Here is a 23971-nt window from a genome sequence, read left to right as displayed (position 1 = left end):
GGGTAGGCAACCTCGGCTCTTTTATGACTCGTGGACTTCAACTCCCAGAATTCCTGAGTCAGCTATGCTGACTCAGGAATTCTGGGAGTTGAAGTCCACGAGTCATATAAGAGCTGAGGTTGCCTACCCCTGACCTAGTGGAAGCAAGAGTGGTTCTCAAAGATAGGTTTGAAGAAATATAGTAAATGGGGTCGATGTACTTTATCCTACTTTAGCTGTATTAACTTTTCTTTTTCTTGCCTCATCTTATATCTTTAATTGCTATATCTTACTTGCTTTCTATATTTTACTCTTTTTCTCAGCTTTGCTTAAAATTGCTTAATCAAAAAAAAAAACCCCAGTATGACAGGTAAGTCCGTGATTTGATTAACTATAAACTAAATGAACTATGTCAATTTGTCACTGTTTGCTGAATCCTGTTTATTGAACAAAACATGATTGGCTGCATTTGCACAATAAAACTTACCAAAATCTAACCAAAAGTATTATGGCTTAGAGTGTGAATGCAATGAAACCAGCCAATGTTTTGAGCAATTCCTGTTTTGGTCCATGTCCAAATTAAAGATAGGCCTGATTCAAGCCTGAATTAGCTGTGGTCCACCCTTTAACCCTGGGGTGTCAAACTCAATTTCATTGAGGGCCGCATCAGCATTGCAATTGCCTTCAAGGGGCCGGGTGGGTATGGCCAGGGTGGGTGTGGCCTACTGGGTGGGCATGGCTAGAGTGAGTATGGCCTACTGGGTGGGCATGGCCAGCTCTACATCGTTCGCATCAAGGGTGCCTATGGGGGCCTGGGCAGGAGTGGGACAGATCTGAGGGTCTCTGGCAGAAGGAGGGTCTCTGGGCCAGGGCCAAGGCAGTGGGGGCCATTCCCTCACTGTTTCCAGGATGGCTTCGCGGGCCACATGAAACCACTTCACGGGCCGGATCCGGCCCCCAGGCCTTGTGTTTGACATGTCTGCTTTAACCTCTTTATTAAATAGCGGGTTCTTTGACGCAGGAATGAAGACGCGAACAGAGTACAGGTAACTCATACTTTATTTCGTGCTGGGACTGTCCTGAGGGAAATGGCTGCAACCAGCCACAATATATAGTCTATCCCCTAGGCGGCAGCCAATAGGTTTGAATCAACCAATGCCGCCTGGGGATAGCCAATTGCAGCACAGGAGACTGGTAGTCTGGGTTGCTGGAGAGCCATTAGCTGTTCCAGCAACCCACGTGGTATTCCCTCAAAAAGCCCAGTACATAACACTCTTATTCCAGAGAATGGAATCGCATTCTTAAACCCTGGCCTGTTAAAGCCAAGTGTGAGAATATTAATAAAGTTCTGCTCTTCTCCATTTGTGGAAGAATCAAAATAAAACAACACATAAAGCTCCAGCAGCGAAATAACATGTTTCTTTTTCATTTTACTCACAGCTCCCAATAAATGTGAATTAAACTGCATCCCAAAAGGAGAAAATTTCTACTACAGGCAGAAAGAAGCCGTCATTGATGGAACTCCTTGTGAACCAGGGACAAATGATATTTGTGTGCAAGGGACCTGTCGCGTATGTATTTGTCTTCACCCACTTTCAGAAAGAATGCCATGTTTCCTTGGCTTCTTTGCCTCGTACATGAACCCTGAACTTCCTCAGACCATATACGGAATAATCTCATTTTACCTTACTGCAGATTTATTCTGTAAACTAAACTGAGATTCTAAATTCACATACCATGACTAGCTTTTTGTTTTCTTTGAACAATAGTTTTGTTGACCAAGCCATAATTGATGGCATTCACTCCACATGCTTAGTATTAAAACACATTCTATAAATCATGTTGTCTGAATCCACATAATACCTGAAGCCAGACCAAACCAGGGGTGAGGAGGGGTTTGCTGGCCAAGAACTGCCTTTAACTTGGGGGAAGGGTGTAGGCTGCCTTTAAACAGGTGTGGAACCACACATTAAAGGAGGTGTTGCAAGGTTAGACAAGCTTCAACATTTGTCCTCCCTGGAGCTAAAGCTAATAGTGAGCCTTCTGTTGGATTTTCCCTCCTTTTTTGTGGTTCACTGAATATGAGCATATTGTCCATACAATTCTATTCTATTCTGTGTTTTATGGCAAAGATGCCTAGTATATCTGTTCAGCAGATGATTATTAATGGCAGGAATTCCATATTTCTTCTGCCCAATTCAGTCTCTCCTCATTCCTCTGCCCATCTCTTCCAGCATTTTGTTGGTTATGATCAGGAACACATTTAGACTATTCATAGTGGTTTTTCCCCCCAATCACTGTACTATTCATAGTGAGGGCCTAATGTCTTGGAAATTCCCAGAATAATCAAGGGATAGTCAGAATCCAGGGTAAGATTAAAATTCAGACCTAACGGATTTGATCAGAGGACCCAAGAGGCCAAGGATTATTGTATGTTTGTGTTTGCTGAGTTGTATACATCTGAAATCCTCATAATGGGACTGGGAGATAACAGAAAGGGGAAGGAGGGGATTATAGTTCAGATATGCCGTAAGGTAAAGGAGTCCCTGTGGATTTTATTCTGCTACTCGTTGCCAACTTTAGGGGGTGGTGCTCATCTCAGTTTCAAGGCCATTGAGCCAGCACTGTCCAAAGACATTTCTGTGGTCATGTGGCCAGCATGACATCACAGAGTGCTGTTACTTGCCACCGAGGGGGTACCAGATGCTGTAGGACAGTGTTTTTCAAACTTGTCAGATTTAAGATGTGTGAATTTCAACTGCCAGGCAGCATGAAAAAGATGTCTGGGCCCTTTGCATGTTAAAAGGCCTTTCTAGAAACAGTTCATGTCAGTGGATCTCCCTCTTATAACAACAAAGCCAAAGGAGAAATGAAGAATATGAAGAATACAATCTTTTTTCCGGAGAAGGTTCAGATGCACCTTGGTTTTAAAAACTCTTTTAGCTCCTGAACTTCCACCCTCGGCCACCAGAGGGTTTGCAAGGGCCAGAAAAACAATCAACAGACCAAGAACTTGGACTGCTGGGGGAAAGTGTTACCTACCCAACCCTGAGTTTTAGCCAATATTTTAACAACATGAATTTTGCTACTCCCTTTGCTGACCTTTCTCTTGCTTCTTCTGCCTCTGCCAAATGATGTCTCAATTATTTGTGTGCAGGCTTGATAGCAAAGCTATTGGTACAGCTTTTGGGTTCTTCTTCCTTCCCATTTAAGCATGTAACCAACCAACCAAGAAGGAAAAGCATTTCCTAATCAAAGCATTGTGGCAGGAAGGGTGTAACACAGGACTCCACTATTGCTCAGCTTCTTCCTCTCCACTCCATTTAGTTGTAACCAGCACTGAATGAAGTTTTTTTAAACAACAACAACAATAATAGAGGTCACAAAGGGTGCCTTTTCAGGATATCTCTCTCTTCCTTCTTATGGGTAACAACTTACACAGTCCTCTGTATTTTGTTTGGGAAGCAGTGAGAAAGAGCAGATCCCACTAGTCCCCTGAAATTTATTTCAGCCTTGCACAAAATGAGTGAAAAACACAAAGGAGTAGCATTTATAGCACTGTTAGAGCAGTCTGGCATTGTTGCACCAACCTGAACGATCACCGTTTCAGTTAACCAGCCACCATTTTTTTCCACTCTCCCATAAAGCAAGGAAAATGGCAGCATCCTCAAATTGTGGAGGTGGGCACCGGTTGTGGCAGGACACACTTCAGGTACCTAGAACAGGATTGCTGGAGAAATGCAAAAAGAAACCAGTGCTTAAAATGTATAGCTCTACTGCATTCCTGTCTTCTTCGATAAACAAAATGATTATACAAAAAGAGAGGGAGAGAGAGAGAACTCTAAAACCTCTAGCTCAGCACTGTTCATGTCCAACTCTTTAGCAATAGCACCGAGACCTACTGTATATACTGCTCCATAGTGCTTTCCAGCACCCTCTGACCAGTTTACAGAGTCAGCGTATTGCCCCTAGCAATCTGGGTCCTCATTTTACCAGCATTGAAAGGATGGAAGAATGAGTCAAGCTCATGTCCATAAGGATCGAACACCTGGCTGTGGGCAAAGTTTGCCTGCAATAGACTTTTTAGGAAAGCAATAGCAGACAAGGCTGAGGTGGAAGAGAAAGGGGCAAGCCCATATTCGCTTAAATAAATATGTCTCTGTTCTCATCCATTTTATTATTTTTCCTTTATTAATCAAACACAACTCTAGGCAGTGACCATGGGTGTGTGTGCAATGGGCTGCAAGTCCGTTTTTTCGAGGCTGTTATAATTTTGAATTGTTGTTAAATAAATGGTCATAAACCAATGACTACAGAGACTAATAAGCAGTTTCATTAAAGCAACCACATCAATAGTTAGGTTAAAAAAAACCAGCGTTTTAATTTTTATTAGCCAGTCAATAGTGGTTGCACAAACATTAGCTGAGTTAACTCTCTAATGTTGCATTCCCATGGGGTTGACTTTCCTACAAATTATTATAACATAGTGTATTTGAAGGCAACCTCCTTTGAAATATCAGTGCTGGAAATGTCTCTGGCATTTGTGTGGACTTTGGGCAAACTTGCTTAAAAGTCTAAATATACACATTCACTGCCGGATGCCTGCAAAGTATGGATGTTGAACTCCTACGGGCCTGGTAGGTACCAAGGCTGTTTTAGAAAGATGTTCTGAGAAAAGTTATGAAACATATGGCTGTTGTTGTCCTAGCTTGATATCCCCAGAGATGTTCTGAGTGAAAAAATTAGTATTCATTTCAGAAAAAAAGAGGATTTGGAAAAAAAAAACAACCACTATTTATATGTGCGCTCATCTGTTAGTTTAAATAGGTTTTATAAGGGTTTATTATTTCTTTTAAATAATTCCATCTATAATAGTAATTTAAAGAAAAAGATGGAAGCTCAGCATTGCAAGCAATCCTTTCCTCCATTTTTTAAAGCCTTTAAAGCAGACATGTCAAACTCGTGACGTCACCTGATGTCATGCAACGTATCAGAGCTTTTTCTCCATTGCCGGCAATGGGGTGGGCACGGTTTTGGGATGACGTGTCTGGCCCGCGGGCCGGCAGTTTGACACCCCTGCTTTAAAGCAATAATCCTCAAACTTGGAAACCCTGAATTATGTGGATTTCAACCCCCAGCATTCTGGGAGTTGAAATCTACACGTCATAAGGTTGCCAATTTTGAAAACCACTGCATCAAAAATATGTTCTTGACCTTACTGTGAAGTGTCTTGTCTTTCTATTTTCTGATAGCTTGACTTCTCCATTTTACCTGTGGATGGTTTGAACTTTGCTATTTTACAGGCTGTTGGCTGTGATAAAATGCTGGATTCTTCCCAAAAAGAAGACAAGTGCCTGCAGTGCGGTGGGAATGGAAGAGCTTGTTTTGAAGTGAAGGGACTCTTTGATGTGCCCAATCTCCCTAAAGGTACCGCAGGGCTGTTTTAGTACCATAGATTAATATGGCAGACTTTAGACTAGGATTGAGGTATAGAGATGTGATTGATGGTTCTTATTAATCTCTTTATATCTTTGAAGCTAAAGTCAATAACTGAAACTCAGGAAGGTTTTTACTGTACCATGTCTGCAGTGTGATGCATTGATGTCCCTGCCTTGTGCCATATTACATCAATTACATGGAAGAGTAGCTTTATGGGTAATATGAATACGGATGGAGACAGTTCAAAATCAGTGGAGTAGTTACAGCAAGCTTTATATCTTTTCTCATGTAGCTTCTCTGCACGAAAGAGTGACTTTACCCTGGCTTCCTTCTCTGTTATATTCTCTCTCAGAAAATGAATTTATTCTGGCTGATTTATTCTGCTTCTATAGGCTACAATCAAATCTTTGTCATTCCGATGGGAGCCACAAGCATCCGGATCAAGGAAGCAACCCCTACCAGGAACTTCCTGGGTAAGCAGTTGTTACTACTCTTTGTATATGACTTCCATCACATCAATTAGTTATGACTTAATGCAGGACAATATGGATCTGCACGTTCAGAAATATTACATGGGACCGTCATCTGGGTATTGCATCATTAATAACATGCATGGGAGACTACTTAATAATAGAATGCAATTGGTGTATGCTATGAAACAAGGTTCTATTTGCAACAATATACCTGCAATAATATGTGTATTTTACATGAAGCAAGAGTCTTCATGACTTCTCCATCAAAATCCCATGGATGCCATCCACCTTTATTATTTTTATAAATCACTCAAGGTGGTGAACATATTTAGTACTCCTTCTCCTCCTATTTTTCCCACAACAACCACCCTGTGTGGTGAGTTGGACTGAGAGAGAGAGAGAGAGAGTGCCTGGCCCAAGGTCACCCAGCCGGCTTTCATTCCTAAGGCAGGACTAGAACTCCCAGGCTCCTGGTTTGGGGGAATCTTCTGGAACAAATGATGAAATTGCATGGGGCCCATAAAGGGCAAGGCAAAAAGAACTGTCTCTTATCAGCAAAAACATAAAAATGAGGCTTGTTCATACCTCAGCATGAGAGCAATCAACATATATCATCTCAGGACGAGATGATTAATAACTCCAGTCTCTGCATTTTCTTGGTAAGGTTCCTTATAATGCTTTGATTTAATGATATGGCTTGAATGTTACTCACTGCTCTGTACAAAAATGGCCAAGGTTCTTTCCTGTCAAACTTGCATCCTCGTAACTGTTTACATATCTGAGTAGTTTTTGTGGCATTAACATGGAATGATTTACCCATGCCGCCTTCTATGATATTTTTGTCAGTTTCCCAGGGCAGCTCCCAGCCCAGGGATCTCCTTATGATCTGCCACCTGAGTACAGGTACTCCTTGACTTATGACCACAATTTAGCCCAAATTTTCTGTTGTTAGGCGAGACAGTTGTTAAGTGAATTTTACTCCATTTTATGATCTTTCTTGCCACGGTTGTTAAGTGAATCACTGCAGTTGTTAGCTTAGCGACATGTTTCTTAAGTGAGTTTGGTTTCCCCATGAACTTTGCTTGTCAGAAGGTTTCAAAGGGGGATCACAAGAACCCAGCACACAACAACCATGGTAAATATGAGCCAGTTGCCAAACATCCACACTTTGATCATGTGACCATGGAGATGGTCCAATGGACGTAAGCATGAAAAAACGGTCATAAGTCACTTTTTTCAGTGACATTGTAACTTAGAATAGTCACTAAATGAAATGTAACTCAAGGACTACCTGTATTTATTAAGTGTCTGGTGTTTTGGGGTGAGGGGTGAGAATCAGTTATGGTTGACTAAGTACAATTACCATTTGTAGATTCTCAGCAAAATATCACACCTTCTTTCCAAAAATATATCAATATCTCGTTTAGTACATAATAACCCTTTCATATCTGGGGAACCTTTTGCAACATCAGAGTCTCGGAAGTCTGTATCATTGTCTTTACATTTCTTTCCATTCCCTCTTTCCCCTAATCTCAGCCATCAAGAATGTACAAGGAACTTATTATCTGAATGGGCAGTGGACAATTGAGTATAGCCAGGCCTTGCCTATTGCTAGCACAGTGATGCATTATGAGAGAGGTTCAGAGGGGGATCTGGCTCCAGAGCTTCTCCACGCCCGGGGTCCCATCACCGAACCTTTGATAATTGAGGCAAGTACCTGCAACTACTTTCCTGTTTTCTTAGAGGTTTGAATGAATGCCTGAGCTGTGCATAGGTATTCCAGATAATTCTCCAAACAGAGGGATTCCAGAGGGTCATGAATAAATAAAATAGATTGATGGGGGAACTTTTATTTCTTGACTGAACAACTATTAGAGTAGAAGAGAACAGGGTTTGAGGCTATCTCTATTTCATGCAGAGGTCAAACCGTGAATGGATAATTTATTTGGCGTTGCATTAAGATCACTTTAGTGATCCTTAACCTCAACAGTAATGCTTAGATGAAACAAGAATTTTGACCCATTTGGGGGACACAAGTCTGGGGAAACTACAGTAGTTTAAGAACTGCTTCTTTTTGAATAAAGAGGAAATGTCAGCTTTCTTCATTGCAGCAAGAAACCACTTTATCCTTTGTACTGTAGATAAAGTATTGAAATGTTGATCGATCACAGTCAGGAAAGAGCAGGAGATGAGTAGCAGGCAGAAAGGGAATAACTTTGGCAAGGATCTGAGTGGTGTGTGTGTGTGTGTGTGTGTGTGTGTGTTTGTGTGTATGTGTGTGTGTATGTCAAGTCAGTTTTTGACTCCAGTCCCTGCATTTTCTTGGTAAGGTTTTTGAGAAGTGGTTTGTCATTGACTACTTTCTAGGGATGAGACACAAGTTATTGGCCTAAGATTACACAACTGGTTTATCCCCAAACAAAGACTATGAAATTTCAAAACCACCCATCTCCCTCACAGAGGGAAGATTGGACTGTAACAAACAGATGAGTAATTGTGTTTTTAATTAATTAAGTAATTAACACATCAGGGAAAAGAAACTAAGCTCACCTTATTTTCCTACAGGAAGACCAGATTTGTTTGTTTGTTTGAAAAAGAGATATTCTTGTCATTAAATATTTATGTGCAAAAGCACTACATGAACTGGACCAGTAGATAATAGCTTGCTACAAGAGTAGCAAAAACAGTGCATTTCCTGACATCTGCTTATCTTCTTTCTTTTTCAGCTTATCAGCCAGGAACCAAACCAAGGAGTGCATTATGAATACTATTTGCCATTCCAAAGGCAAACATCAAGCTACAGCTGGGGCTACGGCTCCTGGAGTGACTGTAGTGCTGAATGTGGTGGAGGTATATGCCAGCACTTTACATTTAATATTATTGATTTACTTAAGTAATGGTTCCCAATCTGTGTGTACAGATCACATATTGATCTGTGAGGATATTCTAGATAGTTTGTGGTCTGTGTGTGTATGGTACAAATACAGACACATAGCAGATGGGGAAGCTGAAAACTGAATGGGTGATGTGTGAGTGTTAGTCTCTAAGATTGACCGTTTATTTAATTGGTTGAAATCTCAGATGATTAGCAAATCACACAAAATGTTGGCATTCTCACTCAAAATCTCAGAAATGTTTGGACAGGTATACTAGTTGCATATGAGGATTGGCAGACGTGCTAGATTTCAATCATTAAATTAAATGCTATACTGATGTAGTGATGATTGTGTGATGATTTATATGCCATCTCTTAAACCATGGATGTCAAACTTGACCACGTCATGTGACATATCGTGACGTATCGTAACATTTTTTTTCCTTTGCGGAGCTTGGGTGGGCATGTCCTGCGCATGACGCATCCAGCCTGTGGGCTGCCAGTTTGACACTCCTCTCTTACTGCATTTAAAGCCATTTTTAACTAGAATAAATGCATTATCAAGATGATCCTAAGCAGAAATCTGCTACTTCAGGAGAACTCTAGAGCCACAGCATAGAATGGGTGAAAGCAATCTTCTCCTGCCTGAGATATCATTTCAATTTTGCAGGATCCAATCTGAGTCGGTCACTGTGTTTTGTAGCGTATACACAGAGTTTTAGTCTTCAGTGTTGTGCCCTGCCTAAGGATTGTGAAAGATAGTCATGTGGATAATAATGTGGACAGGCCTGATGCATTTGGCTTGCTTTGAGCAGAGTATTATAAGGAGTGAAATAAATGATTTAAGCCACAAAAGTATTAAGTATAATCTTGCTTTTCAAGATCTGCCAAACAAGTAAATTGCCCTAACTCAGGAGAGAATTGGTGGGTTTTAAAACCACCCATTTTTTGTTAGAGAGCTAAGGGTAATATTTTCCTTTATTTCTTCCACACAAAATACACAAAAATGTCCTGAAAATTTGGCCATGATCACTCTGGGAGCTGCAAAAGGGATTTTTGCAGAGATATTGACCTGTGGGAAGATCAAGAGGGGCAAATAACAATATTGGGCCATTATGATGCAAACCCCATCCCTTTTGTTATGATGTAACACACCCATACAAAGGAGAAGGCCTTGTATCACAATAGCATGATGCTGCTTTGGTCATTTGCACAAAGGCATTGCATCCTGTGAATGCCTGGGAGTTTTGGGAGGCTACCTGTGTCTCAGGCTCCAAATATTTGTTAGGCAGGAGAAGTGTAGCAATATTACTTCTGCAATTCCTTATGTCCCCCCATGGGCATCTTACTAGTTTTTAGAGTTGATATCATAACGGTTTTAACTGCTGCTTTCCCAAAGTGACATTCTGTTCTGGTTGCCATTTTTCTAATATGTGATTTTAATGTAATGGGAAAACCTGGTTTGAAAGGTAGGAGAGAAAAATAAATGGTTAGATATATTAGATTATATTGGTTATAAGAGCCGTGGTGGTGCAATAGTTAGAATGCAGTATTGCAAGGTAATTCTGCTGACTGCCAACTGCCAGCAGTTTGATTCTGACTGGCTCAAGGTTGACTCAGTCTTCCATCCTTCCGAGGTCGGTAAAATGAGGACCCAGATTGTTGGAGGCAATATGCTGACTCTGTAAGCCACTTAGAGGGGGCTGTAAAACACTCTGAAGTGGTATATAAGTCTATTGCTATTGCTATAACCAAGTTTTTATTTTTGGCTTTTTTTGTCAGTGGGACTCAATAGCTGATCATTATTCTTGAAATTGTTCCTCTTAGACCCTGATCAGGTTATCACTGAATGCTAGAGCCAGAAGGAATCTAGAACTCATAAACTATATTAACCTGAATACTCAACCTTCCTGTGCTTACATACAGAAAATAACAGGGTATATTCTAGTATTGCCTGGAAGGCTGTGAGAAAAGGCATAAATTGAAAATAAACTCTGATTAAGTTGCGACAGAATTATTATATCATGAACAAGATAATGGCATTTTGATAAAACGTGTTTTGAGAATTTGACCTATATAATTTTTTTTAAAAAAAGCTGGCAGTGGTCTGTGCAGAAATCATCTTGTAATCTTTGCTTATGGGATTATAAAGAGATCTGCTACTAGCCATTCTAGGAGATACAATTCTGTAATGGGTGGCAGACATATTTTGATTCATTCAGACTTAAAGCCTGTCCATCTGTTTATTCTTCTTCAAAGTAGATGTGACCAACAACCTTAGTTACTGATTGCACTACATGTATGCCAGTGAGATTGTATATGGTATGGTAAAATGCGAATAGTAGTCTTTTATTTCTTCATTAAGCTGCTATACTGTTGCAAATGAAATGAAAGGCAGTTTGATATAGTGGTTAAGGCACCAGGCTAGAAACCATTAAACTCTACTCCTGCCTTAGGCATGAAAGCCTTTTGGGAGACTGGCCCAGTCTCTCCCTCTGTCTCTCATCCCGCAACATCAGGCTTGGGTGACAAGACAGTTGTTTAAATCCTGTCACAACCAATGGATCAGTGCTCTGTTGACCCAGAAAAAACAGGCCCTGCACTTGAGGGGAAAATGCTAGGAAGAAAAAAAAACTTGTAAATGAAACAGTCTGGTAGAGGTAGTCCTTGACTTACAACAGTTTGCTTAGTGACTGTTCAAAACTACAACAACACTGAGAAAAGGGACTTATTTATGGTCATTTTTCACAATTATGACCATTGCAGCATCCCCATGGTCATGTGATCAAAACTGAGACACTTGGCAACTGACTTACTTATATTTATGACGCTTGCAGTGTCCTGGAGTCATGTGATCAGCTTTTGTGATCTTCTGACAAGCAAAGGCAATGGGGAAGCCAGATTCACTTAACAGCTCTGTTACTGACTGAACAGTTGCAGTGATTCACTTAAGAACTGTGGCAAGAAAGGTCGTAAAATGGGGCAAAACTCACGTAACAAATGTTTTGCTTAACAGCAGAAATTTTGTGGTCGTAAGTCGAGGACTATCTGTAGTGCACAACATAATCTACAAGCATAGAACATCCTCAGTGAAATAAATAATGCATCTGTGGTAAATATTCAATCAGCAAAATTATTTCTTTTCATTACTTGAAAGAACCTGAGCAAACGTAGAACAATCTATTTACATTTAGCTCAGCTAATGGGAAAAGATCTTTGGGGGTGAGGGGGGGTGGGGCGGGGTCCCCATCTCAACCAGCTTCTGCAAGGCAATCAATGTCAGAGCAAGTCTGACTTCTGAGGGAAAGTTGGCCAAAAGCACAGGGCCATGGTGAGGAAATATCACCTCCCACCCCTAAAAATTGATGAAACTGAGGGATTTTCAGAATTCTTTTCCAAGGATGTGCTTGTGAACCCATTATTTCATTCACTTAATTATGTAACTTAATTAATTCCCCTCCCCCCCACACACACACTCCTGCATTCAGATTAGTGCTAGCCCTGCTACCTTGATTTCAATCACATCATTTCTGTAGGAATAACAAACAAAACTCATTAGATGCTGGCCTCGACCTAACGCTTATCTATTTGATGATAATACTTGTTTGCCTTAGGAATGTTATGCAACTGATCTCCTTGCCAATTATCTGTGCCATCTTTGTCATTTTTTTCCCTCTGCTCTTCAGGTTATCAGTCTCGTCTGGTCTTTTGCACCATTGACAATGAAGCATATCCAGATTATATGTGCAGAGATAAACCATGGCCAGGAAATAACCGGACTTGTAGCCTCCAGGCCTGTCCCCACACAAAACGGTGAGCTTTGATTTGTTTTTTCTCTTCTCTGAGATACCTTGAAATCTAAGAATCGGTCACAGTCAGAAATAACTTGGTAGTCTCCATTCGGGGCCCTTGCTGTTCTCATGCGGAAGGCATGCAGAGAAACCTAAGCCCTGGAGAAGCACAGGTGGTCCTCAACTTACAACCATTCATTTAGTGACTGCTCCAAGTTACTGTGACACTGAAAAAAAGCGACTTATGACCGGTTTTCACACCTACGAAGTGTTGCAGCATCAACATGGTCATGTGATCAAAACTTGGGAGCTTGACAACTGGCATTATTTATGACAGCTGCACTTTCCTGGGTTCTCGTGATCACCATTTGTAACCATCCCAGCCAGTTTTCACCAAGCAAAATCAACGAGGGAAGCCGGATTTTACTCAACGATCATACGATTCACTTAACAGCTGCAGTGATTCGCTTAACCACTGTGGCGAAACAGGTCATAAAATGAGGTAAAAACACACTTAACAGCTTCCTTACGTAGTAACAGAAACTTTGGGCTCAACTGTGGCTGTAAGTCGAGGACCGCTTCTCATACAGGTCAGATCCAAATATTATCTGAGAAAAATATCTTACAAGCTAATTGGGTGGGAATACGCAATCTTTTCTTTGAAGCTTGCCTGGTCACAAAATGTTTTCCAGGTTGGGTGTAGCTAATCACACAACACATAATTTTTATTGATTTATTAACCAAATTTATGTTGTTATCTTTCTTTTATTTTATTTTTTTATTGGCAAATTGTGGCTCTCCAGGATGTGCGCCATCTTTCTAGACCCATAAACCCATGAACAAAGAAAAAAAAGTAGCTATGAAATCTACAGTTTTTCTTTTCTAAGCAAGTCAGTGCAGTCTGTGTGGGGTCCAGGGACCCTCTGGAAATGAAGCTGGTGCTTTGCTTTCCCACTTACCATCAACCCATTTAATTAAATTAAAAGCACCTGACTCCTCTCTTAGGAAAAGGTGTCAATATTACTAAACATACTAGGAAGGGTAGATAAAAGCTTTCTGTTAGAAGATCATTGAATATTTCCTGATTAATGGGAAACCGTATTGGAGAGAGAGCCTCCTTGTGTGAAATGCAAGTGGTGAGTGGCGAGAATTCCTTTTCATTTTATCAGAAAGACTTTATTATTCTTTATAAAGTTTTAGAGATATGAAATTGTTTCCTCTGTTTTAGCACTAGAACTTTTCTGAGCATAATTAGGTTTCTCCTTATAATATGGCCAGAATCCGAAACAAGTATCCACCTTCAGATCTCCAAAGGATGTGTCACATTCAACATAGAGAGTTAGACCAAAATCCCACCTCCCCTCCCCTGTTTACTATGACCTATTGCTAATTTCCAGCTACTTAGTGAATTCTTGTGGCTGTAACGAACAAAAAAATTCTGGACAATTCAGATGAAGAGATCAAACCATGAAAGCATCATCAATGTTTTTTGTTGCGTCCAACTTTTGGAGGGAGGGATTTGAAGACATGATGAAGGGCAGGGGAAATGGAATTCTTCCCACCACCCACATATTTGGCTTTGATTTGAATTGCCTCTTCTTCTTGTGAATAATAAGGTGCCTCTATGTTTTCTGCATAATAGTAGCTGTGCTGGGTGGTCTGTTTTGGTGTAGAAAATTGGTACAGCTGCAAAGAGGAGAAAAGGCTTTCTGCCTGCCCGTGACCCCGATCCAAATCGGACCCCATCCCAACATCCTTTGGCAGTGTTTTTCCACATTGGCAAGTTGGAAAACGTGTGGACTTCAACTCCCAGAATTCCCAGCCAGCCATGCTAGCTGAGGAAAGGTCAGGCTGGCTGAGGAATCCTGGGAATTGAAGTCCAAACATCTTCAAATTGCCAAGGTTGAGAAACACTGTCATAAGGCTTTAAAAAAAAAGGCAGCCGAGGTTTTCAATCCGTCATCAAAATCCCATTTAGTTTGGCCCTAAAAGGATAGAAATCATACTGTAAAAGACAGACCCAGATGTCTATATATTTATTATGGGCTTTAAAATCTTTGTTCTATATACAAAGGGTATCTTACCTCTATCTGCCGGGAGCATGGAGCCGCAACAGAGCATGGAACTTGCAAACAAAGAGGTAACTAGGAGAAAGTGGTTCAGCTCTTTTCTTCCTTCTCCTCATCTACAATCGTGGTTTTCAAGCTTCCTAACCTTAGTAAACAGCTTGTATTCCCCTTCCCCTTGCATTATTAGCTGCTCATTCAGCAGGAATTTGCTAAAAACAAACAAACAAACAAACCACAAATTCCTGAGAAATGCTTGTTGAAAGCCACAGACCTAGATTCATGAAATCTCACAAAACAGAAAAGTTGGAAGAGACCTTAGCGGTCCTCCATGCCTGGTGAGACATATGCAGGTAGTTCTTGACTTACGACCACAGTTGAGCCCAAAATTTCTGTGGGTAAGTGAGACATTTTTTAAGTGAATTTTACTCCATTTTGCAACCTTTTGTACTACAGTTGTTAGGTGAATCATTGCAGTTATAAATTTAGTGACATGGTTGTTAAGCAGATCTGACTTCCCCATTGACTTTGCCTGTAAGAAAGTCACAAAAGGTGATCACGTGACCCCGGGCCACTGCAACCGTCATAAATACGAGTCAGTTGCCAAGCATCTGAATTTTGATCACGTGACCGTGGGGATACACCAACAGTCATAAGTGTGAAAAACAGTCATGTGTCACATTTTTCAGTGCTGTTGTAACTTTGAATGGTCACTAAATGAACTATTGTAAGTTGAGCACTACCTGTTGTAATTTAAAGCACAGGTTTATCCTGTTCATCCAAGCAGTGTGACTACATAGCCTCTCCTCAAATTGCTGCTGAAAAGTTGTAATTTGCAGACAGAAGGAATTATTAAATTCATAGCAAGCAGTTATACTGAGTATATTCAGTCATTTTAATTGACATTCTATTAAGGTTAAATTTAATGCAGATAAAAAAATATATTTTTGTCATGGCTCTACATCCTGGTTGGAGTGTGGCTCCCAGCATGCTACTCAAAGGCTGGTGTGGCTCTAAACCTTCCAAAAGTTCCACGAACCTTTGAAGGCTTTTCTTCTAGCTGATGGACTTTGTTCTTAAAGCTTTGGCTTTTCTCCCTAAATAATGGTGTTGGGCAGCCAGTGCTTTTTGCCTTCTTATCCTGTGTGAAGAAGGGTGAAGGAAGAAAGTTTCTTATTTTTCTTCGTAGCCCAAGAGTTTAGATATCATATCCCCAGCAGCTTCTGCTTAGAAGTTTAGTAAATTAAAAATGAATATTACTGGAGATTGCTGTATTGTTTTATCTAACCTTTCTTTTCTGTTTTTCTATATTTTTTCCCATACCCATTAGTCTGGATGATAATTTTACAGATTTAGTTACATATCCTCAGGATTTATCAGAGGTCCTTCCATAATGATGAATTACCAACCAATAGTACAACTGTATTAAAAGTCATATTTCACATAATAAAATTCACGACTACAAAGCATGATGATGCCATTTGCTTCGATAACTTCAACAAGGGGCTAAACCAAATCAAAAGAGCCATCAGAGGGGTGGGGGATGGGGAAATAGAATAATTGCAGATACTGTTTGGGGAAGTGAAGATATGACTTTGTTATGTCTTACCCTAATGGGACACCCAGTCTGATCCAGTGGAACTCCTAAGTCCTACAGAAGAAGATTCCAAAAGGTTTTTTGAGCTTTCAAGTAGAATATCTGCATGATTCACAGTTCCCTACTCATTATTATGCTTTATAATTCAAATCAGACAAAAAAATCTTCCATGTAATATCATATATCCTCACACACTATTTATGATAAAATATGGAATATGTGGCTAAATTAGCAAAGAAGTAAACATGACTACAGTGCTATATAGCTTGCAGTCACCATTCCTGAAATAAAATCTTTTGCTACATTCTTTAAGTGTAACTGGTCCCACAACATGCTAAATCAGGATGTGTATTGATTAAATTATAATTGTGTGGGTTCACATAATACATTAAACCTTAACCGTGATTGATAACAGAATAACAGAGTTGGAAGGGACCTAGGGGATCTTCTAGTCCAACCCCCTGCTCAGGCAGGAAACTCTATACAGTACCATTTCAGACAAATGGCTGTCCAATCTCTTCTTAAAAACTTCAAGTTTAGTTTAGTTTAGTTTTATTGGATTTCTATACCGCCCTTCTCCCTAGGGACTCAGGGCGGTTCACAGGGCATATATAAATAGGTATACAAAAATTAAAAGAAAATTAAACTATGCCCAATTAAAATACAACAATAATGAAATAATAAAACCAATTAAAAACCCAAATTCCCCTTCAGGCCAGACCAGCTAACTCAAACAAGTGGGTCTTCAACCCGCGACGGAAGGATCGGAGGTCCGATGCCGTCCGGAGCTCTACCGGCAGTTGGTTCCAAAGTGCCGGGGCACCCACAGAGAAGGCCCTCCCCCTGGGGGCCACCAGTCGACATTCCCTGACTGGAGGCACCCTGAGGAGGCCCTCTCTGTGGGCACGCACAGGGCGGAGGGGAGTTGACGCCGGCAGCAGGTGGTCCTCGAGGTATCCCGGACCCATGCCATGTAAGGACTTAAAGATCATAACCAACACAACCAGTGTTGGAGCATTCACAACTTCTGGAGGCAGGATGTTCCACTGATTGATTTTCTAACTGTCAGGAAATTTCTCCTCAGTTCTAGGTTGTTTCTCTCCTTGGTTAGTTTCCATCCGTTGCTTCTTCAGGTGCTTTGGGGAATAGCTTGACTCCCTCTTCGTTGTGGCAACGCCTGAGATATTGGGAGTACTGCTATTATGTCACCCCTCATCCTTCTTTTCATTTCAGGATGAGCTGGACTAAAACAACATAGTAACCACAAGCTAACAGGCTGCATTTTGATTTAGCCATTATAGGAACCCAGCTAATACTGTATGTCTGTAAGACAGAGGTACCATTGCCATTAGAAACTTATTTTCTTTTCAGGTGAAATAAAACAGATGATCCAGTGCTGGATATTTTAGAAGATTTGAAAGGAAAATCAAGGTGGTTTCAAATAAGTGAAGTCTCAAGATTCATAAACTTTAAAAGCTTATGCTAGAACTCTTGAGAAACTAAAAAAGATTTCTTAAATTTTCTAATTTTGGATCAGTGAATATAAAAATGTTAGGTGGTAATTACTAGACATATTGGTAGCAAGCCATTAAAATGTGGATCCGCCACATGGTTGCTTGATTGGATGAGGAAGATGTTTGGTAATTTAGGGCAGGGGAATATTGGGAAAGCATTATGTACCCTTTGCTCTTCTTTTGATGCATAATCCACTCCAGCTATTTTTTCCCAATGAGATTCATAGATTGGAAGTGAGTTTGGTTGAGAAAGGTTGGTTTAATTTGTACATGACAACTCTAGATTTCTGGAATTCCACCAGGAATCTGACCCAAAGCAACTCCATAAAACATATCTTCCTTTTTGATGGATCTTCATCTTCCTCGCCACCATTGCTCCTGGTTAAAGAGAAACTTGACTACATTATCTCTCTGGGGCCCCCTGACAATGCAGTGCCATTTTGTTTCTGATATTGACTTCCATGGCTTTCTTTCACTGGAGTGAAGTGACTCCTATTGTCCCATCTAGTGATCCAACCCTGGCTTTATTCTTGCTACAAGTGCTGCTTATTTATTTGTTCACCATCTTGCAGTCTGAGAATGGATGGCATAAAACAGAATGAATAGGGGCAGCAGAGCCCATGGGCTGATTGCCAGGATTTCCTCTTGAATGTAGCCCTAACTATAAAAGCCTTGAGAGTTGGTTTGAATAGTTTTTTCCATTGTTAGTCTATTTAAGCAATTTTCATTTTTTGTAGGCAAAATTGGCTTTTTCCCCTGTTTTGCTCCTTGCACATAAGATGGTTACTGCCCATCTCTACCTCTGTGATGTCATGAAGTCCTTCATGAAGGACATGGAAAGTGAGCCAATTAACAATCAGCTTGGCTCCTCCTCCAAAGCAAATCCTGACAAGATCGGGCAGTCAATTTCTCACTGATGGGAACCTCCAACTTATCCAAGTCCCAGCTTCATTTTTCTCATCCTGTAATTGGCAAGATGCCATTGCAGCTTGCCACCATCCCCACTTCTCCAGAGTTGCTTTGAAGCATGGCTGGCACTTCCCCTGAGCAATGCCCAATTGGGGCTTAATTGATTTGCCCCAGAAGATGAGCAAGAGAAGAACGGGGGGGAAACAAGAAGTTGGCTGCCTATCTTTTTTTTTAACAACTGGAGCCAACTGAAGATAGGGTGATCAACTCACGGGGGTTGGAGGGAAGTGAGAATAATTATAAATACTGTTTGGAGAAGCAAAAATATGTTTTTATGAAAGGGACCGCTAAGGGCTGGAAAGAGCTATATATCATGGCAATAATCACAGGAGTGGGAAAGACAATACCGTTTGTAGGGAATGGAGGAAAATTTATTTTCTTAGACTGAATATTGTTCCACAGCAACCTAAAATAATATGTAACTATAAAAGGCAGTAAGTAGTAAAATTCCTCTTGGAATATAAAGGCTGAATTTATTTTTTAGACACTGATCCTTTTTTGCAGTCTGCTTCCTTCTCTAGTCCTATTGAAGGAGCTGCCCAGATTAGCGTCCTGTCAGCTAAGTTATTTTTAGAAAAGGACTTCCTCTGAGATGCCATGCTCCACTCCCATAGTCACTCTCCACTGAGCCTCCTATTGGTCTGTATGCTGTGCCAAGATAGTTGAGGTTATTTGTGCAGTTTCTGTTGGAAACGACAGCTTGAGCTGGCTGTTTGACTGTCTGGAATTTTGATTAAAGCCGAGCCTTCCAACTGTGGTCCTTTCTACTCCTGTTTGCAGCATTGGGCGAAGCTTCTCCCAAATTTAGAAAAGTCAAGTTAAAAGTGGAGTTTTATGTCAGTTGCATGTACAGAGTGAAGCATGTTTCAGGAGCATCCAAGAGTATCGAGATCTGATTAATTCATATTTTATTCAAAGCATAGCCCCAGGCTAGACTCTGGAGATCTCCCAAAGATCAGCCCTCCATCCCAAATGCCCTGGACCACATTGATGCGAGTAGTGTTAGATGCAAATGTGCACATTTTTCATGGGCACATTTTTATCTGAAAATAAAAATTTCTCTAGCTACTTTTTAATGGGGGAAAGACATCTGACCCTGCAGATGCAAAACGCATGTAATATTTTTTTTAAATGTGCATAGCATCTGCATAACAGAGAGAGATCATACAGTAATGGTATTCCTTCTGCAGAATCTGGGGTTTGTCTTAATATAACTCTTGGTGCTGCAACCCCTTAAAATAGTAACATTCTACTACTCTCTCCACCTCTGAGGCACCTATTAATACTTCACCTCCAATTGTTTTTTTGATTCCTTTCATCTACTTCTTTTTCTTACATTGGCACCCCTGTTATTTTTAATGCTGCTAGAAATTTGGAATTCCTGGCTTTTAATATGACCGTGTTAATTCCTATATTTCAGGAGTCTTTTTCCTAACCCTTGCTTATTAGCTGGATAAAAGCTGTGATCAAAAAAGCTCATCCTAGGAACTAATCGTGAGAAATTTTTGTTCCGGGATACTAGTGGCTTCTTGGTTTCTTGAGAGTTTATTTTTAAAAAATTTGGTTTTAGCTGGAAAACTGGTGACTGGAGCCAGTGCTCTGCCACCTGCGGAGGGGGCATTCAAAGCCGTTCAGTTTACTGTGCCACGTACAATGGACATAATTTTCAGGATGCTGTGGATGATACCGAATGCGCCTCCTTAACAGAGAAACCACGCAGTGTGCAGCCTTGCAACCTGCAGCAGTGTGCAACATGGGTTACAAGTCTTTGGTCTGAGGTGAGCTTTTTCCTCTATGTACAATATCTATACTGAGGCAAGATTGGCCCAGCTTCCTCTGCGCCTTGGGAAGAAAAAGATCATCTAGCCCCAGGGCACCCTTGGGGCACCCTGATTTGCTTTGCATGATTTCAGTACTCAGTAAACCATTGGAGATACAGGTAGTCCTCAATTAATGATGACATTTGGGATTGGCAATTTAGACATTAAATGAAAAGGTCACAGAGTAAAACTGTGATTGTGATAATTATCTTTTTTCAGCTTTGCTTTATAGACTTGCAAAGATCATAAAAATGAGATTTGGTTATAAAGTTACTTTTTCATCACCGTTCCAACGGTGAACAGTTGCTAAACAAGGACTACCTGTAACACGACAGGATTGTGTAACACTGGGGCTCATCATAACTTTGTGTGTGCCTGTACCACAAGTACAGAGTGAGATTAAATACAAGATGTGGACTGGTAGTTCAGGTGTTCATCTAGGACCATGGGGACGGGGGCAAGTTCGAATCTACCATAGATATGGAAGCTCAGTGTACTCTTAGACATGTCAGTTCCTCTCAGCCCAATTTGATAGTTTGATTGATTAAATTTATATGTCCCACATCTCACTCTGTAAGTTACTATATAACTTACCTTGCAAGACTGTTTTTGTGGGAAAGAAGAGGAAAGATCATTGTATAGGCCTCCTAGAGGAAAAATAGGTTATAAATATAACGAATAAATAAAAATATATAAATAAAGTACATAAATATTTGAATATCATTTATCTGGTTATGATCATATTTAAAGCATGTATTTAAAATTAGAAAAATTACAAAATATACACAAAAGACTAAATATACTAAAAACAGGGATTTTTTTTTAAATGATAAAAATCAGAAAAAGAGAAGAGGAACAAATTCTAAAAAAATGGATGTGCCTTACAATTTATAAAATATTTATACATTTATAAAATTTAATAAATTTTATTTATAAAATAAAATAACAAGCCACAATTGCAGTTCACCTCCAAAAGAAGTCAAACTCCATGGCAAAATCTCTGGAAGTGCCCACATGTCTGAATGCCATAGCATTTCAGTGAAACGTTGAAAACCTGAACACTGAAGAGATTTTCATTCAGACTGTAGAGTATGCAGAACAAATCAACATCAGAGATAGAGATGTATGCCATGCCATGAGCAGACTTTTTTTTTACAGTGTTCAGTAAGCTGTGGTGAAGGTATTCAAACCCGGACTGTAAGCTGCGAGTTAGAACAGGGCCCTCAGGTTCAAGATGTTGCTTGCTTGAGAGAACGAAAACCTCAGCACACCCAGCCCTGCATCGGGGACAATTGTATACAGGAGATTGGCTGGCATATTGGAGACTGGGGACTGGTGAGTATGATACACATTTCCCTAGAGGACTAATCCAGTTCTTGTCCCTTCCCTGCTTCCTCTTTCACATTCTTACAAAGACCCATTTGCATCCATACCATATTTGTTGATCTCCTGGGATAAAGAAAATAACCATAAGAAGGAGGTCAGCAACCTTGAATAGCCCCTAGGACAAAGCTAGGGCATTGTCACAGCATAGATATTCTAACCAATTGCTTTCTGGGACAGGGTGGTGATACTCACATAATCTTATCTTCTGGAAATGAAACTGTAAAGTGCCTTAGTTGTAATTGCCTCTAAAAACAATTGCCTGCAGAATCTTTGAACTATTCCTGGGCCTTATTTATCAGCCCTACTAACTGACCTGGAAATAACTCTTCCTACCAGGTCTTTGTTCTTCACCAGTTTTTTTCCCCCTGATTTGCCATGATTCTGATGAGGTTGGGATTTTGGGATTTTCAGAATTCCAAGTTAGAATGGCTGCAGGAAGACTGGAGGGTTCCAGATTGGAAAACCTCCAAGTAGCATTTGCAGATGTGTTCCTTGACACTTCACCCACAAGGCCTCTGGCCCCTTGGTGATTCTTTGCTTCTCCTCTGATTATCCATTGTTTTAATCTTTACCATTTTTTGATCAAGTGCTCAAAAAGCTGTGGTTCTGGTATCCGAACCCGCCAAGTCATCTGTGCTGATGGTGATTCCAAATTCTACAGTCATGAGATTTGCCAAGAGATACAGCCACAGATACCAACCATGCTTGGGAGCTGCAATACACAACCTTGTCATCTGCCCCAACGTAAGTGCAAAGTGGTGGTAGTCTCAGCATCTACTTCCAAGACATCTGGGATGTAGGAACAGATAGGAATCCCACCATCATATAGTTTAACTGGTAGGCTTTTCCATTTTATCATGTTAAATTATACCTCTGTGAAACATCCGTTACAGAAATGTTGAGTTGATGACTCAGTATTCTTCATGTCCTATGTTTGATTACTGATTTGTTTAAAAAAGGGGGGATGATGCGATGCCTATTAGAATAAATGAGGTTAGCAAAAAATGAGCAAACTTCTGCCTTAGTAGATTGGACCTTACCAGCCAGTAAATTAGTTCTAGGATTGCAGTAAGAGACAACATATTTTTATGATTTGTGTTTTGTGGGGATTAAACACAGGGGGCTCATTCAGGTCACAATGTGACTTGATTTATATTTTGTTTTTCCACATAAAAATGCTAAGATTAAACCTTAGACTTTTTAATATCCAAAAATATATTCTTTACTACTGAATTATGATTTTCTTGGGTCACAACAGAAATCTGTGATTTCTATAAAATCTAGAAAGAACTGAAAAATGTAATTGGTTTGTTGTTATGTTACTGTTAAAAGTAGGTTTTTTTTGGGGGGAGTTCATTGTTTTCTCGTTGAAACTTCCCAATATTATTATTCCACAGAAATTAGTATCAGATTGGTTACTTGCTACCAATATCAAGCTATTCAGAATCAATTATTTTTTTAAAAAAATCAGTGCTGCTGATTGCTAAAGGAGCATTCGACAACTTATTTTGTCCTGTGATCCATGCTTCCTGTTGGTGCCCTGGTTGGGTGGGAGCTGAAAGGGGCTTGACATAACCAAGCAACTTGACGCTGTGGTAATATTAGAGCTGGTGGGGCTAGGTTTCTCTACTCAGGGTTTTTTTCCTTAGTTTTTGAAGAATTTAAAGGATAAAAGAAATGCTTGGAGACTTACTAAAGCATAAGACGTCCATTTGGTGCTTTATCCCAAAAATAAAAATTGGCCCAGTTTGGAAGATTTCATGGCTATCCACTTTTATGTATATTTATTTGATTTATTTGACCATTACTGTGTCAGCTCTAGCTGAATACCTTGAAAAACAAGAAGAAAAAGAAATAATAACTATCAGTTTAAAGCTCACTACTTCTGCAAATAATAAAAAAAATCAAACTAGAAAACAGAGGTGACAGGTCATTGCCATCCTCCTAGGAATGAGAAAGAGTGACTGGCTCAAGGTCATCAGGCTGGTTTTGTGCCTAAGGTAGAATTAACACTCATAGTCTCCCAGTTTATAGCCTGGTATCTTAACCCCTACAACAAATT

The 23971-nt window shown here is 40.2% G+C and overlaps 1 protein-coding gene across 1 annotated transcript in view; it reads left to right on the top strand.

Moving 5' to 3' along the window:
- The window catches only part of PAPLN (papilin, proteoglycan like sulfated glycoprotein), an 85149-nt gene that overhangs the window by 43508 nt on the left and 17670 nt on the right, over window positions 1–23971 (top strand). Inside the window, exons 6-15 of the mRNA XM_081315810.1 lie at window positions 1420–1550; window positions 5283–5406; window positions 5811–5891; window positions 7428–7600; window positions 8618–8741; window positions 12453–12579; window positions 14632–14697; window positions 20274–20481; window positions 21682–21858; window positions 22497–22653. Of these exons, the coding sequence (XP_081171936.1) occupies window positions 1420–1550; window positions 5283–5406; window positions 5811–5891; window positions 7428–7600; window positions 8618–8741; window positions 12453–12579; window positions 14632–14697; window positions 20274–20481; window positions 21682–21858; window positions 22497–22653 (1368 nt within the window). The remainder of the gene's footprint in view (window positions 1–1419; window positions 1551–5282; window positions 5407–5810; window positions 5892–7427; window positions 7601–8617; window positions 8742–12452; window positions 12580–14631; window positions 14698–20273; window positions 20482–21681; window positions 21859–22496; window positions 22654–23971) is intronic.

This window comes from Vipera berus (genome assembly GCF_964194415.1).
Source record: "Vipera berus genome assembly, chromosome: 1".
Lineage (NCBI taxonomy): Eukaryota > Metazoa > Chordata > Lepidosauria > Squamata > Viperidae > Vipera > Vipera berus.
Note: the sequence above shows the minus strand (reverse complement) of the source record. Positions and strands in the feature narration are given on the sequence as shown.